This window comes from Esox lucius, chromosome 25 (genome assembly GCF_011004845.1).
Source record: "Esox lucius isolate fEsoLuc1 chromosome 25, fEsoLuc1.pri, whole genome shotgun sequence".
NCBI classification, from domain to species: Eukaryota; Metazoa; Chordata; class Actinopteri; order Esociformes; family Esocidae; genus Esox; species Esox lucius.
The window spans coordinates 16,877,448-16,887,069 of record NC_047593.1 but is presented as its reverse complement, the minus strand read 5'-3'; the positions used below and the strand labels follow the sequence as shown (position 1 = coordinate 16,887,069).

At 46.6% G+C, this 9,622-nt stretch overlaps 2 protein-coding genes across 6 annotated transcripts; both read left to right on the top strand.

Annotated features, from left to right (window-relative positions):
• Window positions 1-8: 8 nt before the first annotated feature.
• Window positions 9-6,763, top strand: LOC105020890 (solute carrier family 43 member 3-like). Of its 3 annotated transcripts, none has more exons than XM_034291145.1 (13): window positions 9-1,467; window positions 1,746-1,875; window positions 2,213-2,259; window positions 2,392-2,468; window positions 3,216-3,308; window positions 4,249-4,388; window positions 4,521-4,696; window positions 4,776-4,919; window positions 5,051-5,158; window positions 5,600-5,786; window positions 5,950-5,969; window positions 6,324-6,434; window positions 6,548-6,763. In XM_034291145.1, the coding sequence occupies exons 1-12, from the start codon at window positions 1,236-1,238 to the stop codon at window positions 6,425-6,427; spliced, it is 1,458 nt and encodes a 485-aa protein (XP_034147036.1). In that variant the 5' UTR covers window positions 9-1,235; the 3' UTR covers window positions 6,428-6,434; window positions 6,548-6,763. The 3 variants fall into 3 exon arrangements, with proteins under 3 accessions (XP_034147036.1, XP_034147035.1, XP_019899349.2); XM_034291144.1 differs by having other exon boundaries at window positions 5,950-6,073; XM_020043790.2 differs by having other exon boundaries at window positions 5,950-6,073; window positions 6,324-6,763.
• A 189-nt stretch (window positions 6,764-6,952) lies between these two features.
• LOC105020891 (zinc finger and SCAN domain-containing protein 10-like) lies at window positions 6,953-8,999 on the top strand. Of its 3 annotated transcripts, none has more exons than XM_010888232.5 (4): window positions 6,953-7,389; window positions 7,469-7,572; window positions 7,807-7,915; window positions 8,054-8,999. In XM_010888232.5, exons 1-4 carry the CDS (start codon window positions 7,071-7,073, stop codon window positions 8,890-8,892), a joined length of 1,371 nt encoding a protein of 456 aa, XP_010886534.2. In that variant the 5' UTR covers window positions 6,953-7,070; the 3' UTR covers window positions 8,893-8,999. The 3 variants fall into 3 exon arrangements, with proteins under 3 accessions (XP_010886534.2, XP_010886532.2, XP_010886533.2); XM_010888230.4 differs by having other exon boundaries at window positions 8,012-8,999; XM_010888231.4 differs by having other exon boundaries at window positions 7,807-7,930.
• The last annotated feature ends 623 nt before the right edge of the window (window positions 9,000-9,622 follow it).

Here is a 9,622-nt window from a genome sequence, read left to right as displayed (position 1 = left end):
TGTATGACATTCATGTGTAATAAACAATTAATATTGAAACTGAAGTTGTAAAATCAACATCGAAGGATATGAGAACCTCTTCAAAAGGATTTTTTTTCAAAAACTGTACGGGCTTAAGCGATTTATGTAATTTAAAACATTGCACGTTCACAAGCATAATTTTCAGCAATCCAGATGTCGTTAAACCAACAAAGTTTGATTATCTAATTATCAGTTATCCCCTTCAAAAACAGGTTGTAGTTAGATGCGTCTTTATTATTGGGGTGTAGAAATTGTTTGAAAATACATGGTTTCAGTTTTGGGTGAGATAAGTTTACAAATAAAACACTTAATTTCATCATATTCGTTGTATCAACTCACGGTTTATCCCTCCTAACATAGTAAATGACAAGGTCAGAATAAGCTAAATTAATTATATTTTTTATTCTAAAAAACTTTAGGTGTGTGTGTGGGCCCTGATCTTGGGCGATGTTGGCTCCTGTTGTTCCTCTTCGTATATTTCGGGCAACTCTCACCTTGCTCAGCAAGGCTCCACTGAAACCAAAAGACTGAGATAAGGCCGGGTAACGCCCGTGCACAGCTATCTAGATGTATGCTGGCATCTACTGGCTGAAAGGGGAACTGCACAAAGACTATTGTTTACATGTGGGCATGGCTTTTTCTGTTGCTTTATGACTCAGGTAGGACTCACGGAATGTAGGGCTGAGATAACACTGGGTTGAGAGAACATTCGGCTGAGATAACATAGGGTTGAGAGAACATAAGGTTGAGAGAACATAAGGTTGAGAGAACATTAGGCTGAGAGAACATTGGGCTGAGAGAACATAGGGCTGAGAGAACATAGGGCTGAGGAAACATAAGGTTGAGAGAACAAAGGACTGAGCTAACATAGGACTAAGGGAACAAAGGACTGATGTAACATAGGAATAAAGGAACAGAGCTCTGGGAACACAGGTCTTAGGAAATAGAATATCAACACAGCGAAGCCTGAGGTAAACAAGTTGCTGGGTGTTTATTTTGGTGCCTCATACTTTGGCACAGATCCGAACATCTCCTCTTACTTTCCAAAAATACCCTGGGCCGAATTAAATAGGTAGTGTGTTGGTGTGGTAAGACATCGAAGGAAAGACCACAACTACTACCGCCAAGCTTCACTACCCATCCATCCAACAAACGACATAAAGTCCCATAGGAGGAAACCATAATTGAATCAGCAGCAGTGGGAATCAGAGAGTATGCTGAGATGCAAGGGCAGAGCAAGGCTGCGCCACAGTTTGACGCTGGCCTCTGGGTTGGTTGAAAATCTGTGTTTCTCTGGCATAGCGTACGGTTGGGTGTCACTGGTGTTTGTCCTGAAGACCGACGGCTACTTCAGTGACCTCTGTAATATCACTGTGAACTCCACAAAGTCCGGTGACATCATCATGCTGTCAGATGGGCAGCCTGGTAATGACATCATACTGTATGGTGAGCGACATACTGTACACACACTCTCTCCCTCTCTCCTTCTCTCTCTCTCTCTTTCTCTCTCACCATAACTGAAAGTTGGCAATTTATTAAAGAGTTTGGGTGATGGATGTTTCAAATTTTGTTTGTAACCTGTTTACAATGAAAGGAGTCTGGTATGTATGCCATATATCACACCACCTCAGGCGTTATTGCTTCAAAATACATGTCTATCCCTCCCTCCCTCCCTCCCATCCCTCCATCTCTCCCTTCCTCCCTCAATCTCTCATCTCTTTCAGACTGTAGTGGACAGGATGAACAGTTCTCCATGGTCTTCACCGTCGCCTCCTTCTGTATGAACGTCGTACGTTTCCCTCTGGGCTACGTCTTCGACCGCTATGGCACACTGGCCACCAGGATACTTGCCATGTAAACATCGTTTTTTTCTCGTGATTTATGTTTATTAATAACTCTGGATTGAAGTGTCATAAAGGTAACATGTTGGTTATGGAGTTAAAATAAATAGTGATTAGGATTTCTTTGGGGTATTTTAATATATTAGATGTGCTATTATAATACTCTATATTGGGTAATATAAAATATTGTTTTTGATACTCAAATATATTGGATTTGGCATGAATGAAATATTAGTTAGGGTATTAATACAACACAGTGTATATAATGAGATCATCACACAACTGACATCATCACACAGCTGACCTACATGACCCAACTGACCTTGCCAGCTGTCTGTCTTCTGTTCCAGATGTCTCTACACCACTGGGACCTTGTTGATAGCCGTCTCATGTCAAGGTTGATTGTTTTTGCAAGATATTTTATTATTGGTCAGTGTGTCTAGTTGTCAATCCTTTTATAGATTTTTTTATAGAGGAATTTGCTGTTTGTCCCCATTTCTATCTCTCTTTCCGTCACACACACACACAGAGCATTCAGCATTACTGTTTCCTGCCATCTCGTGCCTGATTACATCTGGAATGTTGTTCTACATGACCAATGTTCAGGTTTGTATCCTTTGAACTGTGGCATTTTTGTGTCAAGCCAAGCATTTGCTCAATCATTCATATCCCGTTGGGTGGGCAACTCTTGGGAGGCTTGCACAAATCAAGGAGTGTTGGTGGGAAGTTTCAGTTGTTATAACGGATAGACCCCTCCAGAACATGAGCAGAGAACACTCTCCGTCTCTTCTGTACGAATCACACAGCGCCAACGTTTCTGTAATCATCAGCCTAAGAGGCTTGTAGGAAGTCACAACATCAGCTGCTCCAGAATCACACCCCGTCACAGATCCAGGATCAGAGTACCCTCGGGCTCTGTCTGGCGTCAGCCTTTCAACCATAACATTCAACAACACCGGCAGACATTTGATAATGGAAGGTAAACAGGTCAAAGGTAATGTCAACACGAGGCCGCGTTCAAGACAGACCCGAGCGCTTGAATGCCACCCCTCGATTGTTGACAGTATTAAAATCCCTACCTAGTTCCAATACTGAAGGCTAACAACTGGAAACCGTTTGGTACTCAAACATCCTGTTTCCCTTCCCCAAGCAAATCCCATCAGTCTGCAACTCCCCGCTCACACAGTAATGTTTATTATGTATCATATAAACAAAAGTATAACAAAGGAAGATAATGTATCAAAAATGTCCTATTGCAGTAACTTTGACCCGCTGTGGCATGTGTCCTCCACATGAAGAGGGGAGGCTTTTCAGTGTGGTGGTCAACTGTCTCTCTCCCTCCACCTTCTCCAGGTGGGGAACCTGTTCGACCGCCATCGCTCCACGGTCATAGCAGTCTACGCCGGGGCCTTTGATTCCTCTGCCGCCGTCCTCCTCATCGTCAAGGTAACGCAGCGTCTTCTCAATCGCCCAGGACAGTTGTTCTCACGCTTTTTACGCCGCCTACCACATCGGAAAATATTTCACTCAATATATATCCACTAAAGGGAGTGCCGCGTAACATAATTTGAGAACCATGGGCCTGGAAGAAGCAGTCAGGGTTTTTCTATTCCATGTCCAGCTCTGAGGACTAGATGAAGACCGGGAAAATAAACGTTCCTGTCTGCTCAGGGTGTCTCCATAAAACGTCACTGTGGACACAAGTGCTGGTTGAGCATCAGTCAGTGTCAACATCACTGTTATAATTAAGATATGTTATCAGTGACCTTGGTGATGATGAGTGTTCCTCTATCCAGAACATGTGTGACGGTGAGGTGACGGACGGCGCCGTCATCTCCCGCTTTTCCAGGTTTCCCATTTGTTCTCGAACTCACCGCGGACTCCTTCATTGTCTCGTCTCCAATTGTCACTCACACCAGGTCCCAATTAAGTCAGTATGTGTTTAAATGTTTCTCCTCTGCTCCCCTCATTTGTTGGTCATTGTTCCCTTTCTCTGTATGTTCCACATCAGTGGTGAGTGTTTTGTTTCGTTTTGTTTAAGCCTTTGTTTTCGATTAGTTTGCTTTTGTGCTCGGTGTTTGTTAATATTAAAATATCCAATCGACTGCCACTCTGCCTGTGTCTGGTTCCTCCTCCCCACCACCACACCATCGTGGCAACATGAGTCACTGTGAGTCAGAACCTACAGTAATCCCAGGAGGGATTAAACACATTATAGTCGCTATGGGAAGACTTTCACGGTCATTAACGAGTTGCCTCGGCTTAATCCAGCCTTTTCACTTGCATGGCCTATTCCATTGTGACAGAATCAAACTTTCCTCAGGTTGAAACACAACGAGGGGTTTGAAAGTTAGGATTCATTTGAATCTGTTTCCCTCCTTCCCAGGTGCTGTATGAACGAGGGGTCTCCCTCCACGCTTCCTTTCTTGTTCTCGCCAACTGCAGTTTCATCCACGTCTTCCGGACGTTGTTTCTCATGCCCAAGACCCACATCCCCTACCGACTCCCCGACGCGTACACTTACGGGTCAGAATAAATGCCACTACCCATGATGCACCGCTGCACCCGCCAAATGTACAGTCGCCACGGCAACCATCCACTGTGGAAGCCAATATGTGACCGTCGCTATGAGTCACTAATTCTGCTCCATTGTGGCAGGGTGAGGTGCTGCGGTCGACGGGGAAACAGTGGGGAGGAGAGGAGAGAGGAGGTGGGAGGAGTGAGTATGGCCCAGCCAAGAGCCAAGTATATGAATTCCACAGAGAGCAACGAGGCAGAGGACACCATGTTCCAGGGCAGAACTGGTCCTTCCAGACCTGACCACACTGAGCCAGGTGAGACACCTGGTCAGCCCACCTGGTTGAGTGCCAGGCTCAATACCCAATATTTGTCTCTCCTTGCTACCCCCTCTAGTGGTTAGTTTTAGAAGCTGTGTCCTCTCCTGGTTCTTCCTGTGGCACCTGGTTTGGGTGATTGTCATGCAGTTCTGTCACTTCCTGTTCATCGCCACGGTCAACCCCGTGCTCAACCAGCTGGCCAACAGAGACCAGACCCTGGGTAAAAACAACAACACAAATAGAAATACACACATTTACAACCTAGTGTCAAACAATGCTGTCCCATCACCATGTCACCATCTCCTTGGCCTGGCCACATAGAGTGAAACAGACCGTGTCTCTCTCTCTCAGTGAGTCATTACACCAATGCGTTTGCCTTCACCCAGCTGTGTGGGGTCCTCTGTGCTCCATGGAACGGCCTGATCCTGGACAGACACAAGGGGAAGCCTCTGGCCCCGGGTGGGTGACATCTCGTATTCATATCAGTAACATGGGGTGCTGACAAGGTCGTGTTCAGTACGGCTCAAAGTACACAAATTAACAAAACACAAAAATCTGGCTCCGGGTGGGTGGCACCATCAAAGGGTTGCACGTGAATGTCGCTTAGTTGAGTGAATTACATGGTCAGTGAAGGCCTAGAAAAGCTTGCGGCCTTAGCAAAAGAAAGGTATGGTAGGATGATTTTTTTGTAACATGACAAACAGTAGACCAAGAGACTCAAACACCAAGCAGTTAAATAATGCAAGACAATGAGATCCATATTTGTCCCAATAAATTATACACATCTGTCTTTATGTCTTTGTCTGTCGTCCATTTCTCATTCTCCCTGTCTGTCTTTCCTCATCTTACATCTCTGTCTTCTACCATCCCATGTCTCTCACAATCTTTCTCTCCCTGCAGGAGAGACAAATCGAGAAGCTGACCTGCGCTCCTCCTCCCTCTCCCTCTTCCTGACCTCCCTCCAGTGCCTCCTCTTCTACGTCTGTTTTTCCACTCCTCTCCTCCCTCTCCAGTACCTCACCTTCACCCTGCAGGTCCTCAACAGTGCCTTCATCTACGGCGGACACCAAGCCTTCCTCACCATCGCGTAAGACCTCACGCCGCGTGGATGTGTGAACAGTCGGGTGCCCGTGGACAGCTGCTCGTTCTTATCACCATGCCGTCTCCATCTTGTCCGTGCCGCCATCGCAACTTACACTTGATCTCGCCCCCGCTTCTCGTTCTTCTCCTCCTCCTCGCCCGCTTCCCAGGTTTCCCAGCTGCCACTTCGGTAAGCTGTCAGGCCTGATGACGTCTCTGTCCGCCCTGGTGCTGTTGCTCCAATTCCCTGTCTTGCGCCTGATCAAAGGCTTGCTGCGTGGAGATCCGTTCCACGTGAGTTGGGAAAGGCTGTGTCTTCATCCCGCAGGAGACCCGTGGGGGAGTTCTTCTGAAAGAGTGGATTTTGTCTTTGGCTCACATGCGTGTTTGTCATTCACGCATTCATTTTAATTGGAATCAAAATAAACAAGTGGAACAGATGGATGTTTAGGAGAGGGTTGGGGATTAATACACCTGTTTGGGAAGGGCTGAATCTTTGTGTTAGTCTTCTCACCTGTGTGTGTGTGTGTGTGTGTGTTTCCAGGCCAACGTGTGTCTGACTGTCCTCACCCTCCTCACCTTCATCCACCCTCTCCACGTTTACCTCCACTGCCGCTCTCTAGCCAATCAGAGGAGGGCCAGGGCTAAACAGGAAGTGGCAAACTCAACTCAAATCAGGTGTGACCTGTGCTCAGCAGAGATGCCCTTAGTGTCCTGACTCTTTGTTGTGTCCCTCTCCTTTGACCACACAGGAAGTAGAAAACCGAGGTGGTGTCCCAAATGGCACATTATTCTCTATAGGCCTGGTCCAAAGTAGTGTACCACTGTATGTGGGGAACATAGTTGTCATTTGAGACAAACAGGGGCCTATGTAGTCTGCCTCTTCCTACCATCTTGCTTTTCACTTGTCCTACAGAGGGCCAATGTATCTGAGACATCCTTCACATGTGGACATTGCCACTGTTGGCCAAGCCAAAGGAGTAGTGTCTTTACAGTGTCAAAGTAAAAACCCTCTGCACCTGTTTGTAAAAAAGGCGCATGTGAAACGACAAAGTCTAAAATATAGTTTAATTAAAATGTTCATCTCACTGGGTTGTGTTGTCCGAAGTGTTACGGTAATCCGCTCATGCACTTACGGTAAATTGAATGAGACGTCACGTAGCTTTGTTATTAAGCAAAGACACAGGATTTCGGTGTTTGGAAATCTTTTTTCGGGACTGTGTATTTACAGGCCATAGCTTTAGTTTAAAAGTAACATTGTTGCTCTAATACTAGTATCGAGACTATCAGAATGTTGGAGGCCGTAATATTTCAGACGCAGTTGACGTCCATAATGGAAGTTCTATCTAGCGCCGCTGTAGCGGAGATAACCAAACTAGTTGACGAGTACTCTGCGTTTTTACGCGCCGAACTGTCACGGAAAAAACAGGATAACGAAATCCTGATGAACAAACTTAAAGAAGTTGAAAGCCGGCACCGGACAAGGACGTCGGCGATTGAACACGGCGGGGATGATGTTGGCGCTGTTGTGCTTTGCGAAAGACTTCAGAGTGGTGCTTCAGCTACCAGCAGATACTATCTCGGGGGATCCCTAACTCACCACACGCCCGGTATGTTTATGCTCTTAAATGCTTGCTGCTTTTAAATGCTTAAATGCTTTCATCAACAAATACGTCTCTTTCCATGCAGCGGCTAGGAAGGAACGAGAACCGGACACCGTCTTGGCCCGGCCGGGGTGCTGCAGAAATTGGGGTGAAACATCCGGGACAGATGTTAACGAGCTAGGTCACAATGTAGGTTGGCATGCCATATACATTATTTCCTGTTACAAAATGAAGGCGTTATAGAGTTAATCGACATGATTGCTCTTAAAGGGTTAACACTTTGTAGAGTAAAGGTCATGTTGCCTCACAAAGAAGCCAAATACAGAACATACAAGGGGGAGTTAAAATAATTAGTTACTGTAATAAGCCCCATCTGTGTATTGATGATCACAGTGTATTGATGATCATGTTGATGATCCACAGGCCACTCTAACAGACAGGAAGGGTACGCCTGTCACCATTAAACAGGAGAGACTGGAGGACTGCGATGACCCAGGGGAATATGCAGATCTTAACGGACAGAAGACAAATGGTGAGAGAGAGAGCGGTGCGTTGAATAGATTTCAATGAGGAGACGTGATGGTGGTGGTGGTGGTTGATGATGACATTTCCCATGTTCCCTATCCAGTTTTGTCACCTTCCCTGATCTCCTCTCCCTCTCAAATGTCAGCTCCTGAACATACTGCCACCCCTCTAGTCGCTGGGCAACAGCATCCTGCTGTTCAGGCCTGTTTCAAGGAGGACTGGGAGTTCCGGAACCTACCCTCGGAGGGTAGAAATGAGCTCACTGACTCTACGGAACCCAATGTAGGATTGGGACATGGAACTCTAGAACACCACGTGGAATTGGAACATAGAACTATGGAGCACATTGGCAGCGGTTCCCACTGTCTGGACACGGATCAGCCTGCAGGGTTGTTGCCTTGCCTCAAGACGGAGCCAGAGAGTCCAAACCTTGACCAACCTCCAGGGGCAGGACCAGACCCGGGGATCAACCAGCAGGATCTGAGTAGAACGTACCCTGAGTATGCGGCACTGAGCCTGGGTTACGGCAGCTACACAGACACCCCGTGTACGTTTTTCACCTACTCGCCGGCAAACCAACAACACACTTCCTCCACGACGACAGCCACCAGCGATTTGGCCTTGCTGCCAGGCCAACACGTCGACTCCGTCGTCATGCCGGGACCCCGCAGGGATCAGAGAGCGAGCGGCGGGCCTGCGAGAAGAACTCGAGCTCCCCTCAGTAAGGACAAGGAGGGGAGGTTCATATGCAAGGACTGCGGGAAGGGTTTCCCCTATGTCAGCTACCTCAGGCGGCACACCCTCAACCACACGGGAGAGAGGTCGCATCACTGCTCTGTGTGTGGGCGGAGCTTCATCAGGCTGAGCCACCTTCGGAGGCACGAGCTGCTGCACACAGGGGTTCGACCCTTCACCTGCACGCTTTGCGGACGTCACTTCTCGCGCGGTGCCCACCTCCGTGCTCACGTGAAGACACACGCGTGATGGATGTGGCTGTTTGTGTGTCATCTATAAGTTGTGTGTGGATAGACCGATACCGCTTTGTGTCATTTTTTCTTGTACACGAGTGAATTAAAACAGAAATGGAATGAGTCTGCTTTTTTTCCAAAAATGAAAACAGAAAAAAAGCATGATTGCAACATAACTAGTGACAAGTAGAGGAACAAGTTATTTTTTTTATAAATAAGTAGAGGAACAAGACCTGCGAAACATAAGGGGCAAAAATCTATAAAAAAATAAATATACAGAAATCTGGAAGCAGCTTAATACTAAGAATTTCAGTGCCCAGTCCTTCTCTTTTGCCTTGAAAGACCACAAGGCAGGTTATGTTGAAATGTGTGAGGGATCCCCAGCAAATAAAAGCTAGGTTGGGAGGGGCAAAGGAGGGATTACTCTAGTGCAGGGGTGTCCAAACCATTCCACGGAGGGCCGTGTGTCTGCAGGTTTTTGGTTGTTCCTATAAATTGGCTCCAGGTGAGGGTAGAAACTAACCAATTTGTAACCTGATTAGTCAATCAAATACAAGGAGATAGCGAAAACCTGCAGACACTGCCCTCCGTGGAATAGTTTGGACACCCCTGCTCTAGTGGTTCCAGGTCAAAGGGCACTTTCATTGGCATATAAAATGTCTTCTCAGTGCACTAAATTAACTTGTGTGTCCCTCCAACCCCCAATGACAGAAAATAAATAAATAAAAGCACTTAACTTTGATATC

What these genes read in the sequence shown, in the direction of transcription:
- LOC105020890 (XM_020043790.2), top strand. Translation starts at nt 1,236, where the DNA reads ATGCTGAGATGCAAGGGCAGAGCAAGGCTGCGCCACAGTTTGACGCTG. An exon ending in TAATGACATCATACTGTATG is followed by an intron (nt 1,468 to 1,745) that starts GTGAGCGACATA and finishes CATCTCTTTCAG; the next exon opens with ACTGTAGTGGACAGGATGAA. An exon ending in CAACAGAGACCAGACCCTGG is followed by an intron (nt 4,920 to 5,050) that starts GTAAAAACAACA and finishes TCTCTCTCTCAG; the next exon opens with TGAGTCATTACACCAATGCG.
- LOC105020891 (XM_010888230.4), top strand. Translation starts at nt 7,071, where the DNA reads ATGTTGGAGGCCGTAATATTTCAGACGCAGTTGACGTCCATAATGGAA. An exon ending in CCTAACTCACCACACGCCCG is followed by an intron (nt 7,390 to 7,468) that starts GTATGTTTATGC and finishes CTTTCCATGCAG; the next exon opens with CGGCTAGGAAGGAACGAGAA. An exon ending in TAACGGACAGAAGACAAATG is followed by an intron (nt 7,916 to 8,011) that starts GTGAGAGAGAGA and finishes TTCCCTATCCAG; the next exon opens with TTTTGTCACCTTCCCTGATC.